We start from the raw sequence: 23416 nt of genomic DNA, 5'->3' as shown, positions 1-23416 counted from the left end.
GTGCCCTAACTTTGCACCATACCTCCGTCCCTCCTCGCCACCCTCTTCATCATTAGGAATGCCACTGGAACATTTTCTCCTGTCTAAGACTTGGCCGTTGGGCACAAGGCTGCAAGTTTAAAAGTTGTTTTTATGACAATAACTGCAGATCTTGGATTAAAAGCAGCTATCCAAAGGTACAAGTGGTTTTGGGGGGAAAAGATTGAGGGTACAGAGTCGCTTTAAAGGACCATGCAGTACACTTCAATCATTTAGACAGTGATCTTCTTATATTTCTATGTAATCACAAATAAAACAGACTAGTGAAATATATTTTATTTGAATTACGTAACAAATAAAATGACAGGTTATTATTTTGCAAAACAGAGTGTGGTCATTTCAGAAAAGAGATGTCAATTGGAATGTTTGCTGCTGCATTTTTCCTATGGCGTTTGCACTGCTCCTTCCCCATGTAGACCCTATAGAAAACATTTGTCCTGTTGCAATAAAAAGAAAAGTGTTACTGTTTACAAAATTACATTTGTTTCCACATTACTGGAATTGAGCAAACTTTAAGCATGGTTTGGACGAGTCCGAGTGTAGTCAAAGTTTGCTTAACTCTACACATTACCCTTTACATAAAACTCCAAAAACACCTAACCATCAGATTGAGCCATTTAGCCCCTTTTCAATCCAGGACATGTCTCCTTGTCACCAGCATGAAAATCTTTTACTATGAAAAAGAAGGGAGTGTCTTTAGATTTGTTTATTCATTTAAAGACAAATGTTGACCCCATCCAACCCGAAGAACAAATAAATAAATGGTTGTTTTTACCTTGTAGTAGATTGTTTTGGCGTAGTTCTCGGTAAGCGTTGTTAAAAAGTAGATCTTTTTGCAGATGTTTGATGCTTGGTAACATATATTGGCAATAAGATGGTGGTTGTAACCTCCGCTGGAGGCGCCCCGGCCGGCGGCACTACTCCGCGGTGGGTTACGTTGATGTTAGCGGTTCAAAAAATTCCCGGGAAGGCTGAGTGACGTCACTACTAGTACGGGAGCTCAGAAAGACCAAAAGAGTAATCAACGCGTTTCAGCAACAATAGCGGTTGCCCTCGTCAGGATTATGGCACGGCCCCGTATTCCTTCCTTACTTATAGGTAGTTTGACCGCTCATCTGTCAGGTGTGAGTTGATTAGATGTTATGTTGCCATGTTACCATGCTTGTTCCAAAGCCGTGCAAAGCCGTACACAGCCGTATGCTCTGTAAACCTATAGTGTTGCATTGTCTCAAAAAAGATTTACACTATATCGATCTCTTCATATTCAAATATAGGGTGTTTGAAGTAGTGTGTCCTTTTTAATCGGGGAAGTGCACAGCATATTCGGAACAGTGTATCAGTTCCTGTGCAGAGTATTCAAAAATGTGCAAGATATAAACTCCTATTTAAGGTATCCAGATTGGTGCGCGGGGTGTTCGGAACAATGTATCAGTTCCTATAGAACATACTTTTACTGAGTATAACTATACCTATATAACTAAATAAAGGCGAATAGTTCCAGATCTGCATTGAGTCCATTGGGGATAAGTGTATTTAGGTGGAATATCTATTTAGTTTCAGCTCTTGATAATAATTCTATATAGTCCCCCCCTCTCCAATGGGGCTTGATGTTTTCAATGCCTACAAATGTAGATCCCTCAAATTTGCCCTGGTGTTTCTCCACATAGTGTCTTGATAATGGGTGTCCATCATATTGTCTATTTATGTTATATACGTGTTAAAATAGTAAACATCTTAAAAGGATTGTAAAAAACCACTGGGAAATATTAAAACAAGATAAGGTAATAGGTGAATTGATTCCCTCTCAACCACGCTTTATTTTCAAGAGAGCTAACAATTTAGGCTTACTAGTAGCCCCTACTATTAAGCAGCAACAACAAATAATAAAAAAAGGCCAAACAGTACTAAAGCCATTAGTAAGAGGCTTTTTTCCATGCAAACATTGCAAAAGCTGCAGGAAAGCAACGAACCCTGGCAAAACTCTGGATTGGAGGACATGAGAAATATAATATAAAAACACACATTACATGTAAGACCACCGGCGTTATATATTACATCAAATGCCCTTGCAACAAACTATATGTGGGAAGAACAAAGAGACAACTTACCACGAGAATACAGGAACACGTATATAACATAAATAGACAATATGATGGACACCCATTATCAAGACACTATGTGGAGAAACACCAGGGCAAATTTGAGGGATCTACATTTGTAGGCATTGAAAACATCAAGCCCCATTGGAGAGGGGGGGACTATATAGAATTATTATCAAGAGCTGAAACTAAATGGATATTCCACCTAAATACACTTATCCCCAATGGACTCAATGCAGATCTGGAACTATTCGCCTTTATTTAGTTATATAGGTATAGTTATACTCAGTAAAAGTATGTTCTATAGGAACTGATACATTGTTCCGAACACCCCGCGCACCAATCTGGATACCTTAAATGGGAGTTTATATCTTGCACATTTTTGAATACTCTGCACAGGAACTGATACACTGTTCCGAATATGCTGTGCACTGCCCCGATTAAAAAGGACACACTACTTCAAACACCCTATATTTGAATATGAAGAGATCGATATAGTGTAAATCTTTTTTGAGACAATGCAACACTATAGGTTTACAGAGCATACGGCTGTGTACGGCTTTGCACGGCTTTGGAACAAGCATGGTAACATGGCAACATAACATCTAATCAACTCACACCTGACAGATGAGCGGTCAAACTACCTATAAGTAAGGAAGGAATACGGGGCCGTGCCATAATCCTGACGAGGGCAACCGCTATTGTTGCTGAAACGCGTTGATTACTCTTTTGGTCTCTCTGAGCTCCCGTACTAGTAGTGACGTCACTCAGCCTTCCCGGGAATTTTTTGAACCGCTAACATCAACGTAACCCACCGCGGAGTAGTGCCGCCGGCCGGGGCGCCTCCAGCGGAGGTTACAACCACCATCTTATTGCCAATATATGTTACCAAGCATCAAACATCTGCAAAAAGATCTACTTTTTAACAACGCTTACCGAGAACTACGCCAAAACAATCTACTACAAGGTAAAAACAACCATTTATTTACCTGTAGCCATTACTATTTATTTTTCTTGTACTAACCATATATACAAAGGATCGCCAAACATTGCGCTTTATGTCAATACCAATATTTTTTTACATATATTACCCCCAGTGAACCTACGGGTGTTTGCTTTCTGACAGTGAGCAGCAATACAGTGCAGCGCTAGTGAGGGGTTATTATAAACTCACTTTTTTTATTCCGAAGAACAAATAACTTATTCTCACTTTTTGCATTTTAGGGATACATGATTGGGAGTGCAGCCAGAAACATGCAACAACTTTTGGGGTGCCTTTACACAGAGAGATTTATCTGACAGATTTTCTAAGCCAAAGCCAGGAATGGGTTTGAAAAGAAATCGCAGTCTTTCCTTTATGACCTGCTCTCTATTTATAGTCTGTTCCTGGCTTTGGCTTCAAAAATCTAAAAAATAAATCTCTTTGCCTAAACACACCATAAGCCACATAAGCTTTTAGACTGGAGTGGAGGATATGGACCAGGAGCTGCCCCTAAACCAACTGCACGCTTACCAGATTTCTGAGTAAAATGAAAGTGAATGCGTGTGCACAGCTCATCATTTGGTTAGGCTAGCAAAGCAGAGATTTTAAAGAAGTTATTCAGAAACAGCCCCACTCTTGTCCTCAGAATGTAGTTTTACAGCTTTGTTCCATTGAAGTGAATGGAGCTAAATTGTTTTACCACATAACACCTGAGGGCAGTGGTGGTGCTGTTGCAGGACTATAGCTTAATCTTTTCTAATCTTAGATGCATTGCCTAGATTTTCTTTAATGCATAGAGCCTTCTAACTAACATTAGTTTTTCTTAAATAGTTTCTATTTTCACATTATAATTGTTCAATTTTATTATTTGTACATCTTTATGGGGCTGCTATCTTGCCTTAGCTGTTTATAACAACATTTAGTGATGTGCTTTACAGCCAGCCCCATGGACATGGCAATAATAGACAGAGTTTTGTCCCCTTGAGATGTGAAACATTACTGAGCATGCTCTGTGGCCTGTGAAGAAGTCATTCCACAGGGAGCTGTTATTGTCTTATAGTACTGATGCTATTTACTGGTGTCACATGTTGCTGTAATGCTGTACAGAATACCCCCTTAACTGCCCCTATTATAAAATAAATCCTGATATCTGGCAGGTTTCATTCTCATCACTAGCTTTAATACTAAGCTGAGACTTCCTGTTCTGCCTGTGGTGATAAGAGGAGGCTGCTGTAGGGTCCCTTCACACCTAGCGACTCGCAGCGTAATTTACACTGCAAGTCGGGTAGGTCCTGGCAGATCACTTTCACTACATACACGCAGCAGTCTGAATGACCGCTGCGTGTATGTAATTCTGCCGTATACAGAGCTGGTGCGGAGCGGGAGCTGAAGGGGTTAAGGGGCCGGCAGAATTGCATACACGCAGCGGTCGTTTAGACCGCTGCGTGTATGTAGTCAAAGTGATCTGCAAGGACCTGACAGACTCGCAGCGTAATTTACGCTGCGAGTCGCTAGGTGTGAAGGCACCTGTAAAGAGATTTGTACAGAATTACTGCAACAGGTGACACAATGGACAGGTGCCTGGAAAAACTGGATGCAGTCCTGGGAAACCGCTTTGGGGTCGAAACGTTGCTGTTATGCTTTTGAACATTCAATAAATTGAAGGAATTCTGGATGAATTCCTTTACTTTCTATGTCTGTGACATGTCAACAGTTCTTTGCTGTGACAGGTAAACTTTAAGAATTCTGTATGCAATTTTCCTGTGGTAAATATTTGTGCCTATGAGGGATTTCATACGTGTAAATCATTCAATTGGATCTAACTAGTAAAAAAACACTACTTTACCAGGTGTATATCCAGAATAGTTAGGGAGGAGGCCACTCTTGGTTCTGTATATTACTTTTCCTTGCCTTCGTTGTAGATAATCATCTGTATGAGAGAGCCTGGTACAGGGTTTCTGTTCAGTCACATCTTCCTTGAAGATTTTCTTAATGTTTTCATTTTTGTGCGAAGAAAGACTTGACATGTCTACTGTCTTTACAAAGAAAAACATATGCATGATTGACCCAGTGATAACAGATAACATACACAACAGAATCAAGTTTGTGTTCCTAAAAAGCATTTGAACACTGTATTTTAAAGGGCAAGGGATGCTTTAATATTTAATACATCTGTTAGCAAATATATCCCGCTGTTACTGGCAGTGCTTACCCATAGGCTCGGGGTGCTACTTTATTCTATTCTATTAGTAGTTCTCTTCCATGAGTAAAAGCATACAACTACTTATAGTGTCAGATAGGCATTCCCAAGCCTGTGAAGTTCTGAGATGTGGAATACCTCCTAGCTCTTCCCCCGACTAGTGATGAGCGAACATGTTCGTAAATGTTCGGACGAACATGACGCTAATTGTTCGTGTTCGCTGATCACAATTAATTTATTCAATGATCGGAATGGGTATAGTGATATTCGAACATGCAAACCTTTATCTCGTGGTGTGCACAACCGGGCAATTTACGATTTGCACCTGATAATCTGTATGCATGTTGCTAGACCAAAATGTATGCTTCTTTGTATGTTCGTTATTTGTTCCTGAATGTTCGGCGAACACGAACCCATCACAATCATTTATATTTATGTTCATGTTCGGGATTCGAACCAAACATCGGGATGTTTGCTCATCACTACTCCTGACCCTATCCCTACTTGATTGACAGGGCTAAGCTTTCAGCTGACTGCAAATCAAGCAGGGATAGGGATGAAGGGGGGGGGGGGGAGGAAATTTTCAAGCACTTTAGGAGCTTAGTAACGCCTCACTTTGCACTGAAAAATAAAAGCATTTTTTCTATGTTCTGGAAGCACAGATGGATATATAAATGGTACCATGTGTCTTTTCAGTTTGTTTCGTGCTTAGTTATATATCCTATGAATATTGTAATGTATAAATCTAACTTAAAATAATTATATTACATACACAAACATAAGAAATATAGTAAAATGTAAGAATTAACCTGCTCAGCTCTTCCATTACACTTTGACCTTAGGGTACTGTCTCTGTCCTTTTCAGAAGAAGTACATTTTGTAGGCATGCTCAGCTGATACTTTATTTCCTCTATTGCTTTTATTGCTGATGAGGTCTGAGGGCTTCTGTCATAAGTATGGTTTGTTTGAGTGTAAAAATACTTTCCATTTGATGGATGAAAATAACCTGGAGTTGAGAGAGGAAAATATCTAGTTATTATTTTCTATTAACAATATCTGTAAGATTTTTTGTTATATTCGTGGTATAGCACAAAACATTCGATTTGAAAAAGCATTACAAAACTAAAATATACCATCATAAATGCTTGTAAATAACACTTCAACCCCTTCCCCTAGCATACATTCTGGGTGTTAATGCCAAAGTAATTTTTTCCTTTTTCCATTGCCACCTCCGAAGTGTTGAAACTTTTTTACTTTTCCATTGACATTTAAAATGCTTGTTATTCATGGTAAGAAACAGTACACAACATAAGAGATGAGAGAACCGAACCTGTTGAACCTGGGTTTGTTTAGAATGTTGCCAAACATTTGGTTTGTTAAGGAACCAAACTTTTGAACAAATCCGATTGAACCATTGACAAAAATGGCGTTTTAAAATATTTTTAAGATGTTTTAGGACAGTGGCATGAGAATGGGATTATCCCTAATCACTTTTATTTATTTATTTAGTGTTATTACAGCTCAAAGTCTCCCCCTATTGACAGCCACTGCCCTTCAATATAGTGTAGCAAGTTTGTCCAAAGCATAGGAAGAACCAAGACCTGCCCCCCCTCAAGGGAAAAAATGTTTACTAAGACCGGAACAAAACTTCTCTAGTAACTGGTACTCTGGGTCTAAATTTTACTGCCAGAACATCCGGAGTCTGCACAGCGCCATCATTTTAGGAGAGCCTGATGCCCCAATGAGAGACCGTGTCCCTGCCTTAGTGGAAGGAGAAAGATCAGAAGCAGTCAGCATGGCAAGCAGAGAGCAGCACAGTGCACAAGCCACACCCAAAACGCCTCAGCGTGCTACAGCCATCTCAAGTGAGGTTTGTAACTTCTCTTCCAGCTCCTCTACACACAGCGGGGCAGTGTCATCCAGTTTGGGCTAACTGATGGAGCTAGCGGAGGCATGGTCAGAAACATCTGAGGCACCTGCTATGAAGCTGACCACTGTCATGGTGAGGCACCCCAGTCCAGAAGCACCTGTTACTCCGCAATAACTGTTAAGGGACAAGAACTGTCTCAAATCAATACTGTTCCTTAAGTCCAACCCTGGGGGGCTGTCCATGAACCTTCAGATCTGGTTCAAAACAAATAAACAGCAGGAGTGGGATGTAAGGAGATGGCTGTTAACACCAGCGCAGTGGTTGTGGACTTCGACCTGCTGAGGGGTTACGGGTTCCTGGAAGATAAAGAACATCAAGGAACTCTGTTTGTGAGTCAGGTAGCAGTAAAGTGCGATTTCCTCCCTGAGTTTCTCCACAATCAGTGGTGGGGTATACTCCTATGAAGGGCCCGAACCTTAATCCTCAACAACATGAAAAGAATATTAGGAGGATCCAAATCGGCTGTTCCTTACGTTACTCCTATCAATAGAGGGTCTGTACCTGAAAGCAATCCCAGCCGAGCTACTAATTGGGAGAGCTCCTGTCTCTGCAGCGGCCACACCAGTCTGGGGATCAAAATCTACTACCACACCCACTGCGGCCACGAGTACAACTGAGGCGGTGGTTACCTCTACTGTAGTAGTTACCTCTACCACCCTCCACAAGACTATTTGGGCGCCATCCTCACCGACAAGCATAAATGCTTGTAAATAACACTTTAACCCCTTCCCCCAGCATACTATTCTTCCACAGTAGTAATAGACAGAGCCCCAGGGTAACTACAAGTACCACAATTACCACTAAGGGGCAGCCCCCTTGTAATCTCTATGGCAGACGCCCAGAAGTAAAAGGATAAAGAGAGAATTCAGAGGAGGGCCAGTGAAAAGACCTCTCTGTCATGTCACTTCTTCCCCTCATAATCTAGTCTGCCGCAGCTTCCACCTCCAGGTCTCTGTGCTAGACCCCCTTGGGGCTAAAAATGTGCCAGTGCTGGTACTGCCACTTTTAGGAGTTTGTTCTAGGCCCCTCTGGTTAAAATAGATTGCCCCTAATGGTGCTGCCACTTTGAAGTGTCCACCACTGTCCTTGGAGAAAGCGTCATTTTACAACACTAATGAAAAAAAAACGGATTGCAAAAACGCAGTGTGAACCCAGCCTAATACAGTCAATAGCATCTGCTACTGACAGCTTCAATGCTGTAACGTGTCAGATATTGTAACAGCAGGAGTCGTGCATCTAGTGGTACAGCATTGTACACTAACAATGGCCTAAGTCGTACCAGGGAGCAGGGTTGTTGTTGTTATAAAATAACGGCTATTAATTGCCATTAAATGATTACCATCCACTAAATTTCCACAGTGTGTGAACATATCCCGTGTTTGTGGTCCACTCCTGGCTTTGGTTGCAAAATACTGACCAAAATACTGAGCAAAAATACAGTGTAAGAACTTATGGTATGTCCCCATGGCATAGAAATGCTTGGGATTTTCCATAGCAGCAGCAATCTCTGTAAATTTGCATCTCTGGACATTTAAAGGGGGAGATTTACCAAACTGGTGTAACGTAGAATTGTCTTAGGGGCCTATTCCACGGAGCGATAATCGGCCGAATCGGAGCGATAATCAGAGCGATAATCGGCCCGATTCAGCCGATTATCGCTCCTTGGAATAGAGAGAATGATCAGCCGATGATTGTGTCATCGGCTGATCGTTCATTTAGGTTCAGACCTAAAATCATTGTTCGCCACCAGCGCATCACTACGGTGGAATAGCGGTGCAAGCGGTGCAACCGACGATTTCAGTAGCATCATACATTACCTGTCCGGGAACCGCCGCGGCCAGTGATTGGCTGAGCGATCTGTCAGTTCAGAAAGGCCGCTCCGAAGCTGCTGCGGCGGGGGATCGGGAGGAAGAAGGAGAAGACCTGCAGCCCGGACAGGTAATGTATGAAACAAGGGCTGCAAGGACATCGGTAACGATGTCCCTGCAGCCCTCGCTAAAGGATCATAGGGGCCGTGGAATAGACCCAGTAAACGAGCGCCAATCTAGCAGATCGGCGCTCGTTTACAACGTTGATTGGGCCCGGCCCGTGGAATAGGACCTTTAGTTACCCTTAACAACCAATCAGATTCCACCTTTCATTTTGCAAAGAATCTGTGAGGAATGAAAGGTGGAATCTGGTTGCTAGGAGCAATTAAGACAATTCTACTTTACACCATGTTTGATAAATCTCCTCCTTAGGGCTTATTATGTAAATTGCTAACAACTTTGAGCGGCTATTAGGAGAAGTGAGGGGCATGGTTTCCACAGCATTTGGATCTGATTGCATATAAGAAAACCCGGCTTTAAACTGGGCTATATGACCATAGGCTATATCCATGTTTTCTTAGACTCCCTAGGGCTGCTTCCAACTTCTTCAGCCACTAGTATTCAAATGCTTAACGATGTGACTTGAGCATGCTTGAGTTACGCTCATCTCCAACCAGCACACAGTTTGAACATGTTCAGTGTATAGTGATGCAGTATTGTTAATTACAAAATAAAACATACCTTGCTTATTGTTCCAGTTTTCAGCATCTCCTCTTGGAAAATTGGAAATATTTTCGCCCAATTCTATATTAAAGGAAGGCATGTGATTGTCTCCATATCTCTGGAGACCAGGTTCATAGTTGGATGATCTTAGAGTCGCATTGCCATATATTTTACCTTGTTCACTGCGAAGTTTTGGAGTGAAGCCTGTATAACTGAAGGAAAACATGATTAGGCATGCTATTCTGATGAGTGAGAACAGGATCCTATTTTACAGCAGGGTGAATGAAATGAGTTCATATTTCTTACAGCTTCCCTGACAGAATATCAGGCTGTTTTACAATAGTCCATGTCAACTGAGCCATATGCCAAATGCAAACAACTGAAAATATTTCCTACCATATTCCGTGTAAAATTCACCCTTCAGGTTATCTTCCCACACAGCATTTTGCAAACAAAACCAGGAGTGGATTGAAAACACAGAAAGGCTATGTTCACAAAATGTTGAAATTTAGTGGATGGCAACATTTAATAGCAAATAACGGAGGTTGTTTTAAAATAGCGGAAATTATTTGCCTTTCAATGACGCAATCCACTCAATTTCAGCAGTGTGTGAACATAGCCTTTCTGTGTTTTCAATCCACTCCTTGTTTTGGTTGCAAAATACAGACCAAATTACTGAGCAAAAATACGGCGTGGGAACATAGCTTCAGTCAGGACTTCTGATATTTTTAATGTTAAAGAGGTTCTCCTCTTTGGATGATCCCCACTTGTTAAAAGGGTCCCTTAACAAGAAATTAAAGGACAACTCTGGCAATTTTTTTTTATTAAAGTATTGTATTGCCCCCCAAAAGTTATACAAATGTCCAATATACACTTATTACGGGAAATGCTTATAAAGTGCTTTTTTCCCTGCACTTACTACTGCATCATGGCTTCACTTCCTGGATAAAATAGTGATGTCACAACCCGACTCCCAGAGCTGTGTGGGCTGTAGCTGCTGGAGAGGAAGATGACAGAGGGATGCTCATTGTCCCTCCAGAACCCTGTGGCCCTCAGTGTCCCTCTGCCATCATCCTCTCCAGCAGCCACAGCCCACACAGCTCTGGGAGTCGGGTCGTGACATCACCATTTTATCCAGGAAGTGAAGCCTTGATGCAGTAGTAAGTGCAGGGAAAAAAGCACTTTATAAGCATTTCCCGTAATAAGTGTATATTGGTGATTTGTATAACTTTTGGGGGCAATACAATACTTTAATAAAAATTTTGGCCGGACTTTTCCTTTAATTAAAAAGCATTTAGGGTCTATATTAATGCAGTTCAGCCGTGCTGAGTGATCCAGTGTGTAGAGAGAGCAGGTGCAGGATGGGAGAGATAACTGACAGTCGAAGGATTGTTTAAAGGACAACTCCAGTGAAAACCTTTTTCCCATTAATTGAAACACATAACAATGTTATATAACTTTGTAATGTGCTTCAATCACATTACATGTGTGCTCATGTTATGAGTTATTTATGTTTACATGCCCAGTGAAAAGTGATGATTGATATTATATGGTCATTTAATGAATGTAGTTTGAGGACTATACATAGTATGCAGAGAAATAAGGCTAAATTACTTTTGCTGTTCTGTATTTTTGGTCATAATGAGGTATTCAGGAGGCGTGGCTTAGCTATGGAGCGGTGAGGTCGCACTCTGCAGGAGCTCTGGGCCACACGGCGCACAGCTGTTTTTACCTGTTCCTGACCTGCAATCCCCATGCCTCATAGGAGGGACAGAGTTCCTGACACCCCTCACCTGCCGGTGACGAGATCCGCGGTCGGCACGGTCCGCATGGACCACTTTTTACAGCTGATGCGCACAGACCTGCTGACCTTTGAGGAAGATGTCATGGCGACCACGCGCTCACAACCGCTACCGCCGCGAGAGTCGCAAGGAGGCCTGCCGGCCGCAATAGCCTGCGGATCTTCCAGGGACACCGAATCCGCAGATGGGGAGCTGCCGGACTGGCCCCTCACACAGAGAACGGGTCCTCTCACCGACTCACCACCATCAGGTACGCCGTCGCACTCTGAATTCCAGCTCCTGCGGGAGCTCATACAAGCCCCCCCCCCCCACTAAACGGGACCTAGATGCGGTGGTGGCCCGGATTGAAGCCACACAACAGCAGGCTTTAGAGGCAGTGAGAGCGGATGTTGATGACATAGCGGCCCGCACAACGGCCACAGAGGAGATGACCGCCATCTTGGCCACGTGGCTAGACACTCTGGAGTAGCAGATGGAGCAGGCCAGAGCCCACACTCAGAGGCTCACGCTACTTTTAGATGATCAGGAGAACCGCGGACGGAGGAACAACGTCCGCATAAAGGGACTGCCTGACCCCATGATGACCTGTCTCATCGGGTGACTGAAATTTTCAGTTTGGTCACAGACCGTCCATTGGAATCCACTTATATTGTAAGAAATATTATGTATATATAAATATATATCTAGAGTATAGATAATACGTATATATACACACCACCCTCTTACTGGGTCTAGATTCGAGGTTGGGCCAGTAAATGAAATACAAGAGCGAATGTAAAGTAAATCACATATTGTCCGAGTGGAATACTGATTTTATATTTGTTATAAGAATTGTACAGACATATAAAAGAGCAGAAAGATAAGAATTACAACAATACCATGTAAACAATAAACATTACATTAGACCAAAACTAACATATTACATCTCAACAATATGAAATACAACCATAGTTACCACATCATGAGCTCCCAACCACACAGGTCTCCATCTCCTTCAGGTCTGGTCTCCACTCCCTGTGACCTCCCCTTCCTGTCCTGCTCCTCTCCTTCCTGTCCTCCTTCCCTCCTGAGCCCTGTTTTTATGTCACATCCTCCATTGTTTTGTCCCTATTCTCACAGACGTGTTGTCTCCACCTCTTTGTCCCAAAAGCCTTTGATCATGGCAGAGACAATTTGCCAATTGGTATCACAGTGTTATCTTGCATCTGTAAACACTCTACCTGTGACACCAAGTGACTATCTGATGCGAGAATCTCGGCCTACAATGGGTATTTAGCATTCATGTTTGGGAAAAATACAACCATATACAGATGCAGCCTGTGTCAACCTGATCACAATGACACGTTTAACTAAACTAAACAAAGCTCTCTGATACAAGTGTTGTGTCAGAGATCAGGTTAACCCTGGCTACGTCTGTAGTCTTCCATCTTGTTTCCAATAAATAGATACCTTATAAAATATATCCAAGACTATAAGATATATATATTTCCTAAGGTCCATTTCTTACAATATGATGGACATGATACACAGGGTAGCACGCTTCCAGCAACACGACTCCTCAGCCCCTAGAGATGTCTTGTGTCGGCTCCACAACTACACTGATAAGGAAGCCATTATGGCAGCTGTGAGGAACTCTGGCACGGTGCAATATGAAGGGGTCACGATTCACCTCTTCCCAGACATATCAGCACGTACATTATACATGAGACGCTTACTGCAGCCAGCCCTGTCTGTGATCAAGTATGTGTGGGCTACTTACAGGTGGGGCCACCCACTACAAGTGATTGTCCGACGAGAAGCAGATACCTTCACCCTGCGACGTCCCGAGGACTTACCGCAACTATTCAGATTCCTGGATGTATCTCCTGTTGAAATCCCTGACTGGCTGTGCATTTGCCGGACCCAACTGCAGCATCGCGCAGAAGAAGATCACAGACACCGCAGATGCCGAGTCCATCAGAGCACGCTCCCCCTCTGCGGTGATAGACCTGTCACTGGGTCTCCCCATGGAGGCCTAAATGAGAATGCCTACCGGCCTCCTTGACTCGCCACTGGCGCCCCCTGCATCTGATGCCGGACACTTGTCCCTCCGTCCTGTTTTCTCCTTTTGCCTTTGACATGAGGACACTTGGAGGGATCTCTGTTATCAGTTGTCAATAGACCATTTTATGCCTTACTGGACCCTCTAGAAGGTCCATGGACGAGAGACGCTGATCTTACAGGGATCACAGTGTTGTGGTGGGATTCTTCTGATATCTGTATTTGGAGGGACAGATGGTCCCAGAATTTACCTTGCAATGTCCCCCCCTCTGTCCCTGGTTGTGTTTTCCGGTCTGATATCCCTCCTTCACTCGTTGCATCCCCTTACCTTCCCCTCTCTCACTCTGTGTCTGTCCCTTTGTTTCCCTGTTTGTCCCCGCTCAAAGTACGCCACTATGCCATGATCCAGTTATAGCAGCTAACCTAGCCCTTAGCGGCGAAGCTCCATCCCGGTCGTTGTCCCCTTGTATTTAGTATTACCTGGGGAGTTTTTATGTGTTCACCTGTTGGAACAAATGTTTAAGATTGTTGCCCTGGGAGCCCCGCCTGCGCCGTTTTACCTTCACGGGTGGGCGGGCATGTGGGGTTCTCAGAGACTGTATTGATGTGCTGCTGGCCCGGGGCCCCCACCCCTGGTTTTCCACGTCTCCACTTCTCTCTCTGTCCCCTCTTCTTCTTTGGAGTGATAGACTCCTCCTAGCATCTTAGTGCTAGTTCCCTATCCATTGCGCCATCCCTGGTGCTCTCTTTTATATTTCTTCCTCCCTACTCTCGGTCTTCCCTTCTTTACTCTCCCCTCTTCTCACTTGTCTCTTCTTCTTTGTCCCACTCTCCCACCTGTAGCCCTCCCCCCCTTAACCTTGCCCCGTCCCTAGCCCTCCTCTCCCACATCCCTCCCTTTCTTGCACAACTATGGCCACCCACCAGCAGACGACCCTCAAGGTCAGGTCGCTTAATGTGAAAGGACTTCATGATTGCGGGAAGCGCTCCTTTATGTTAAACTTGTTTAAAAAACAGGGCTTGCATGTCGTCTTCAAACAAGAAACTCACTTGTTGACCTCCCACAATTTTTCTCTGTCTAATTCTAGGTTTCCTGTCACCTATCACAGTTTCTCTCCTGTACAGATGGCCAGAGGCACGAGCATACTCATTGCCAGGTCACTGCCGTGGGAACTGATGGACTCTCGCTGTGATGAGGAAGGAAGAACTCTTCTAGTAAAGGGACGCATGGCTAAGCAGCTATTTACCTTTGCCTCACTGTATCTCCCAAACTCAGGTCAGTCTCAGGCCTTGGCCCAATACTTGGACATGGTAGAGGACTTTGCAGAGGGAGTACTGGTAGTGGGTGGAGATGTTAATATCACCTTAGACCCCACCATAGACACATCCAAGGGCTTTTCCCATGTCAACCGCTCCATGCAGAGGCGGGTGGATGCTACGCTCCACGACCATCAGCTGATTGACACGTTGAGACTCTGTCACCTACGCGACAGGGATTATTCATTTTACTCTCCTGCGCATGACATGTATTCGAGACTGGACTATTTTTTCATCAGACACAGGGACCTACCACTTTAAGAGGACACATCTATCGACAATATAACCTTCTCCGACCATGCCATGATCACTCTGCATATCTCCCTCCCTACACCTTATCCGATGCAATGGCAGTGGATACTCAATCCATCGCTACTGCAAGACACAGTTGTCATGGCAGATCTCACACAGACGTTGACAGAATACTTCAGTATTAACTCCCCTGATGACACCTCCCCCATGACCGTGTGGGAGGTGCATAAATGTGTGGGCAGAGGGGTGCTGGTGAAACACGGCGCTAGACTGAAAAGAGAGAAGGCCGCTAAAACTCTGCGCCTTCTGAATCACTTGCGAGAGCTCGAGAGTACGCATAAAACCTCCCCCTCTGATGATATTAAGAGTCTAGTTCAGGCTAGAGAACTAGTTCAGGCTAGAGAAACTCTCCGTACACACCTCCTAGACAAGGCAAAGGCTCCGCTCACCAATTTGGGAACAAATGTGGGAGAACCTTCATCCCTTCACCTTCAACCCTCATTCAGATCCCGTATCCAAACATATATTACCGAGTCGGGTTTCCACCGCCTCTCTGATGAGGTGCTGACCTCCTTAGAATCTCCTCAGACGCTGAACTTAAATTAGCCATTAAAAGCTCGCAAACTGGAAAAGCACCGGGGCCGGATGGCTTTACTTTGCTCTACTATAAAATATTAGAAGCCACGCTGGTGCCCCCCTTCCTCACTGCCTTTAATGCACTCGAGGATGGTATAGCCCCTCCCACTGATTTAACCAGAGCCACAATTGCGGTGATCCCCAAGGAAGGCAAAGACCATACCCTCTGTGCTAACTACCGCCCCATCTCGCTCCTCAATGTGGATTTAAAGGTCTTTGCCAAAATCCTGGCTACGTGGCTTGCTCCACACTTAGATGGGGTCGTTCCATGACGGGTTGCGAGGCCAGAGATAATACCATACGGGCAGTTGACCTGATTCATAGTGCTCAATCATCAAGCATTCCGTTGATGTTGCTTTCAACTGACGCGGAAAAAGCATTTGACCGGGTCAACTGGACGTTTATGGAAGAGACGCTCTGCGCCCAGTGGTTGGGCGTACAGTTCTTGACATGGGTTCTGGCATTGTATACAAACCCCTCTGCAAGAGTCCCCCTAATATTCATACTCACCTTAGAGTCCTTTCTCCGGAAGATCCGCGCCAATGGTGACCTAGGAGGGATCCGGGTGGGAAACACCATCTACAAGGTCGTTGCCTATGCGGATGACCTTTTATTCTTTATCTCCACTCCGCTCATTACACTCCCGGTCCTTATGAGGGAATTGGAAACGTACTCCTCCCGGTCCAACTTCAAGATCAATTTCTCGAAGTCAGAGGCTCTAAATATCTCGCTCCCCTCGGGTCTGGTGTCTTCCTACCGAGCTTCCTTCCGGTTCCTCTCTCAAGGATCTCTTTTCCCTTACCTTCCACCCATCCTAGCCACGATTCAATCCTGTTGCGCGTCCTGGAGTACGGGTACCTTTACCTGGTTTGGCAGATGTGCCATCTTTAAGATGTCCCTCCTGCCCAAACTGCTATACGTCTTCCAATGCCTGACGGTGAGGGTTCCAATGTTCTTCTTCAAAGCGATTGCCTCAACTCAAATAAAGTTCATCTGGGGAGCCAAGCCTCCGCGACTAAAAAGAACGCTATTATGCAGACCAAAAAACAGAGGAAGGGTTGCCCTGCCTGACCTACATACTTATTACCTAGCCTCTCAGCTCTCCAAAGTGATTGACTGGACTCGGCACGCCTCTATGAAACAATGGGTGGCTATTGAACAAGCCGCCACCAGTACCACCTTGTGCTGCACCCCCTGGCTCTCGCGCTTCGGTCGCATCCCACGATCGGTCCGACTTTATGGGCCTGAGACCACCCGCTGGTCCGTGAGCGATTGATGCCCCAGTGCTCCCTCATGACGCCCATACTTGGTCACCCGGATTTTTTACCGAGCCTTACTGACCCGGTGAAATGGATCGCTCACAAATTCTTTAGGGTCCAGCACTTTGTGACGGGCTCTTCGTGGCTTTCTGCGGAAGCACTGGGGATGATGCCGGACCTTCCTCCGCTGGGAGTATGGAGATGCTCTCAGCTTCAACATTATCTCCACTCTCTCCCTCCGGTTTCACAATACTCTGCTTCTAAGACATATTTTGAATCTCTCTGTCAGGGCTCGGAGGTCCTCCGACATTCACTGTCACTAATCTATGCTGTCTTGATGACCCCCCCTGACTGCCGCCTTTCCTTCTTAAGTGGGAAGAGGACTTGCAACTAGAACTGACTGCTCACCAATGGACTAACATTCTCCTCTTTGCCCATAAGACCTCGATCAGCTCCCGCCTCCAGGAGGCGGGATATAAAATCATGTCCGGCTGGTACCTGGTACCAGTGAAGTTACATGCTATCTGGCCTGAGACTGACCCGATGTGTTGGCGCTGTGTGTCAGGGCTGCGGCGGTGTCCCGTGCTCCAGGCTGCCGCCGCACCCCCTCCTCATGTCCCGCAGCCGCCAGTGTCCGGGTGCAGGGTCCCGGCGCTGCGACTAGTTCGGCCCCCGGGGGCATCTTACCTTGCCCCGCTCCTGTCTCCGTCTGTCCCGGCCAGCGTGCGCGTCGGCTGTCACAGATTTAAAAGGCCAGTCCGCCCCTAATTGGTGGTTGCACATATCACTCCCTATAAATCCCAGCATGCCCTGTCCCTCATGTTAGAGCCTCTATATGCTTCCCATAGCGTTTTGGCCCAGCTCCTCGTTGTTCCTGTACGCTGCCCTTGTCCGTTGTTCCTGTCCGCTGCCCTTGTCCGTAGTTCCTGTCCATTGCCTCTGCCACCTGCGGTTACGCCTAAGACCACTATCTTCTCCGTCTCCTGCCTACTGCTCCTGTTTCACCTTGCCCGCCGTCACTAGCAAACCAAGCCAGGGGTAGCAACGTGGGGGTCGCCTGCCACAGCAAGCCCATCCCACTTTGTGGCAGGCTCTGGTGAAAACCAGCGGCCCCTTAGACTCCGCTCCCTGGTGCGGTTTATGCCATCGCTGGTGATGGTACAGAGGACCCACGACTCCAGTCGTTACACTGTGGTGGTGCTCAGGGTACCTTCCTGCACATTTTCTGGTCGTGCCCCCTACTGAAGCCCTTTTGGGACAAGGTACAGGAGGTCTCCCGCCTGGTAACGGGGCTCTCCATAGACTTCACTCCTACGCTGTTCCTCCTGCATCACAGCGAGACGTCCATGAAAAAATACAAACGCTCATTGCTCCACTTTCTGGTCATAGTGGCTAGATCCTGTGTCCCTCTGTACTGGAAACGCACTGTACCCCAGCCAATCTCGCTCTGGGTAAGCAAGGTCAACGAACTCATGAGAATGGAGGACCTCACTTCCTCCTTACACAATGCTAACTTTCGTTTCACTAAAACATGGTTCAGTTGGTTGGAATTTCAGCGCACAACAGAATATGCCTTCTTGCTCGTACAAGATGCAGAGTCCATCTCGCCTTCCTGAATGCGAGCCATAAGGCGGACATGACCCATCACTGGCGGTGGCCGTAGTTGCTGCACACCCCCTCCTGAGGTTTCCGTTCCCCCAGCCCCCCCCCCCTCCCTGCCTTCGCCCTTTTCCTCTTGCTATCTCTTCTCTTTCCCTTTCTACCTTTCTCCTCTTTCTGCCCCTTTGCCCCCCCCCCCCGCTTTGCCTGAGAAGTCTCTTTTTTTCTCTCTCTTCTTTCTAAAGGTTTCACTCTATCTAGTGCACCTGCACCTCTGTTTGAAAAACAGTAAGAACGGGCGGTGCCTCCTCCCTCATGGCACCTGCTGATCAATCCGCACAATTCCTGATGATACATGCTATATAACTCTTTTATGTTCTTCTTGATGTTTTCTATATGAGCATTTGTTGTATTTCACTTTGCTAGGTGCTCTGTTGGGGGTGTGCCCCGGTTTCTGCATGTAACTGCGAATATGTGGTTTTGGTTTGTCTAAATAAAGAATTTATAAAAAAAAACAATAATGAGGTATTCATGAAAGAAAAGATAAAACACCCCTCTTGAATAAAATTCCTGATTTCTTAAAAGCATTTAATACAAAATTGGAAAAACATGGCTGCTTTCCTAGAGAATAGCTCAATGACTACCAATGGTTTATGTATAGTACTACAACTTAGTAACACTTAAAGGGTAGTCACATCCTAACTAACATATTTAGGGTAAATTCACACAGGCATCTCGCATAACAAATCTGCAGCTAATCCGCAATACAGGTATTAATAATAATAAGAATAATATGTGTACTGCGGTTTAGCTGCGGATTAGCTGCGGATTTCTTGTGCGAGACGCCCGTGTGAATATACCTTTAAACTTGTAGGTGTAACACTGCCTGACGTGGGTCACTAGTGGCAGCTGGAGTCTTCTGGTGTCGTCTTTCTCCTTATGCTGCAGTGACACCTCTGGCCACTAGGGAGCGCAGGCGGCCAGCTGCTCTGGATTTACAGAAAGCTGCATGTCTTTACCTGTTACTGCCATCTTTCAATCCAGAGCCACCTGCACTTATTTAAATCAGATCCGCCTGCTGCTTCTTGCCTGAGCATTGTTGATGTCTAGCATCCTAAGTGAACGCATCTGTTTGCTGTATTCCCATGTATCCTGTCCCATGCCTGTTCTTCGAAATTACGATTTCATGCTGAACCTCATCTGTACTGCCTGCTTCTCCCATTGATGACTCGGATTGCCTGACCTGCCTCTAAAACTACCTGCACTGAATCTTCCCTGTCTGGTTATGAAGGTATAGACAAACAAACACAAAGAGACAAGGGGCGCTGTATAGTGTAGTAAAAATATAAACGAGATCCATCCAATGCATAGGGGAACAGACACTAACCTGGAAGGGTTGTGCTATAATATAGGCACAACCATACTGAAGGAAGAACTCCAAAGCTCGGCCTAGGTTCTTATACCTTTGACACACATCACAGCGTTCCCAGTAGAAATCAAAGTAACTTGCAACCTTCAAACATGGGCAACCACTTTTGTTCTGGTGCAGGAGTAATAGACTTGGGCTATATACAGCACCTCTTTTATTTGTAAAACAATACAATTGAGTGACATGTTTCTACACTGGACCAGCATCTTCCTCAGAGCCTGAGGAAATTCAGCCTCCAGACAATTTATTTAATTTTTTCTTGCTCTCATCTCATCGATACAGCTCATCGATATCTATACAGCATAGGTTGTAATGAGAGATCAGTGTACTTATACTAGAAGTCCCCCAGGGGGGCTTCTAGTATAAGTGTAAAAAAAAAAAAAAATGTCATTAATAATAAAAAGCCCCCTCCCCTAATAAAAGTTTGAATCACCCCCCTTTCCCCATGTTATAAATAAAAACAAACAAACAAACATGTTTGTTATTGCCGCGTGCGTAATCACCCGAACTATTAATTTATCACATTCCTGATCTCTCACGGTAAATGGGGTAAGCGCCAAAATCCCAAAGTGCAAATTTGCGCATTTTCGGTCGCATCAAATCCAGAAAAATTGTAAGAAAAAGCGATCAAAAAGTTGCATATGTGTAATCAAGGTACCGATAGAAAGTACAGATCATGGCGCAAACAATAACACCTCACACAGTCCCATAGACCAAAGGATAAAAGCACTATAAGCATGGGAATGGAGCAATTTTAGGGAACATATTTTTGTTAACAATAGTTTGAATTTTTTACAAGCCATTAGATAAAAGAAAAGTTATACATGTTACATATCGTTGCAATCGTAACGACTTGAACATATATAACAAGTCAGTTTTACCCCAGGGCGAATGGCGTAAAAACAAATACCCCCCAAATAAACAAAATGCGTTTTGTCTTGTTTTTCAATTTCACCACACATTTTTTTCCTGCTTTTGCTGTGTACTTTATGAAAAAATTCAGCCTGTCATTGCGAAGTACAATTAGTGGCGCAGAAAATAAGGGCTCATGTGGGTTTCTAGGTGAAAAATTGCAAGTTCTATGGCCTTTTAAGCACAAGGAGGGAAAAATGAAAATGCAAAAAACGAAATTGGCAGGGTCCTTAAGGGGTTAATAATTATGTATAAATACCCTATGTTTCATTATTTATTCTTTATATAATGAAGTAAAGGCAAGATAATAATTTCAACATTTTAGTTTCACGGCCATCTACAAATACCATATACAGTATGTGTACATTATTTACTCCTGGCTTATGCCTAAACATCTAATGTTTGGGAGAGAGAGAATGTTATCATTTTATGCGTATATATTTAATATCTTAGAAATTGCATAAATCTAACAAATAAATTTGGATGCAAAAATAAAATTAATTCCACAGTATGGTCTAAATGTGAACTGTACTGAGCTTAAACTGCATATTGTACATATAAATCGTGATGTTATATAAAAAAAATATATATATATGAATACTAAAATCAGTTCTACTTACCAGGGTACATATTTTGGGTCATAAGTGGAAAATAGAGATTCTGGTATCTGTGGTAAAATGATCGGCATTTCTGCAGATAGAACTGATGAAGCCCAGAACTAACAATACAGATTGTGGAGAACCTGCTGTAGTTTGCCTGGTAACAGTATCTGGAGACACAGAGGAATTTGTTATCACAACCAACTATTCTATTGAGCTGTTTGTCTACACGACCTGAGAATGTAAATAATCCCTGAAATTAATGTACAGAAGAACTTGATACCTATTAGAATATCAGTGACATGTCAATATCCGTAAGTGATAAAATGTAATTATATCTTCTTAAAACAAAAAATGTATGTATGTGTATGAACCTTGCATTTTTTTCTTTGTATGTTTGGTTACTATAGTAACAGAATAACAGGTCGCTACAAGAAAAGCATAACATTATTGCCGCCTAGCGTCTTCTGGACTAAATACTTGTGCAAGTGGCTGTCACTTGTTATGCTAGGAAATTGTTTCACCATTAGGCTCCACCTACAAATTCACACTTATAGATTTGGAAAGATGTTGTATAAGGCTAGGTTAACACTGTGTTTTTTTCCCCACTGTTTCCAAGTGTGAAACTGTATTTTTGTGAAAGGAATCAGTTTTGATCTGTTTTATTTAATAATGTAATGCTGGGTTTACACGGAGCGATAATTCGATTTTGAAGTAACGATTTTTTTTTATAACGATCAGCGTTAAGACTGTACGATATATCATACAGAAAATTTGTTTTGCGATCGTTTTGCGATCGCTTAAGCCTATCTCACACATAGGGGAAATCAGTGAACGACTGTTTACACGGAACGATCAGCGAATTTTTTACGAATGACGATTTAAGAACCTGTTAAAAGATCAAAATGAACGATTTTTCGATCGTTCGCCGCGTTTACACGTACGATTATCCTTTGAATTCGATCGTTATCGAGAAAATTCGCCCGATAATCGCGCCGTGTAAACCCAGCATAAGGGTCCGTTTACACAGATTTTTGGAGCCAAAGCCAGGAATGGACTATAAACAGGGAACAGGTCATAAATGAAAGACTGAGATTTCTCTTTTTTTCAAATCCATTTCTGGTTTTGGCTGCAAAAATCTGGCAGATATCTGTCAGATAATCTGTGTGTGTAAACGGACCCTAAGTCAATGGGAAACAGATTCTGCAGTGTGGCATGCAGCAGCATCCATTTTTACATCCATTTATTTCTTTTAACCGATCTCCCCTCCACAATCGCATCGCGGGGGGGGGGGGGTTGGGAACGACCGACTAGATCAGGTATAAGGCATATTGCAGCTGCATTGAAATGGTTTGACAGCTGCATTGAAATGCTTAATTAGCCGTCACAGCAACGGGACCCCGGCTGCAGAGCCGTTCAGAGCGGGGTCCCGGCGGGACCCCTTTCTGAACTTCCTTTGCACCACCATGACATACCAGTAACAATATGGGACGCTAAGGGGTTAATGTTTACGTTGAACAGATAGAAAAACCACAGTGTGACCTTAGCCTAACTGGAACCTATTGTATTAGTCTGGATTATGTCCAGTTGGTAAAAATAGCATAAGAATGGTCTCCAGGAAGTTGCTTTTCTTTGTAAGGAAGTATTATGTAAAAAAACTCTGTTACCATTGGACAGATTAGAAAAATATAATAACAATGGTACAATGCTTGAAAAGTTAATACTTTTTAATTTGAAGCACTATCCCAAGTTCTGTAAGCTTTGCAAAAAGAAGGATTTTGGTTGTGCCC

General features: G+C 43.9%; 1 protein-coding gene across 1 annotated transcript; it reads right to left on the bottom strand.

Moving 5' to 3' along the window:
- Positions 1–378: 378 nt before the first annotated feature.
- On the bottom strand, positions 379–21715 carry LOC138787194 (ciliary microtubule inner protein 2B-like). The gene is made up of 5 exons (XM_069964383.1): positions 21648–21715; positions 9800–9993; positions 6130–6326; positions 4967–5156; positions 379–476 (listed from the first exon to the last, which is right to left on the bottom strand). The coding sequence occupies exons 1-5, from the start codon at positions 21713–21715 to the stop codon at positions 379–381; spliced, it is 747 nt and encodes a 248-aa protein (XP_069820484.1).
- Positions 21716–23416: the final 1701 nt, after the last annotated feature.

Source organism: Dendropsophus ebraccatus, chromosome 3 (assembly GCF_027789765.1).
Source record: "Dendropsophus ebraccatus isolate aDenEbr1 chromosome 3, aDenEbr1.pat, whole genome shotgun sequence".
In the NCBI taxonomy this organism is placed as follows: Eukaryota; Metazoa; Chordata; class Amphibia; order Anura; family Hylidae; genus Dendropsophus; species Dendropsophus ebraccatus.
This window is presented reverse-complemented; position numbering and strand designations above follow the sequence as displayed.

Bases quoted from the DNA above. Each gene is read 5' to 3' on its own strand.
- LOC138787194 (XM_069964383.1), bottom strand. From the start codon at position 21,715: ATGCCGATCATTTTACCACAGATACCAGAATCTCTATTTTCCACTTAT. The intron at 6,327-9,799 runs GTATGTTTTATT...TCTCAACTCCAG, and splicing joins AAACTGGAACAATAAGCAAG to GTTATTTTCATCCATCAAAT. The intron at 5,157-6,129 runs GTTAATTCTTAC...TTCTTTGTAAAG, and splicing joins GTAATGGAAGAGCTGAGCAG to ACAGTAGACATGTCAAGTCT.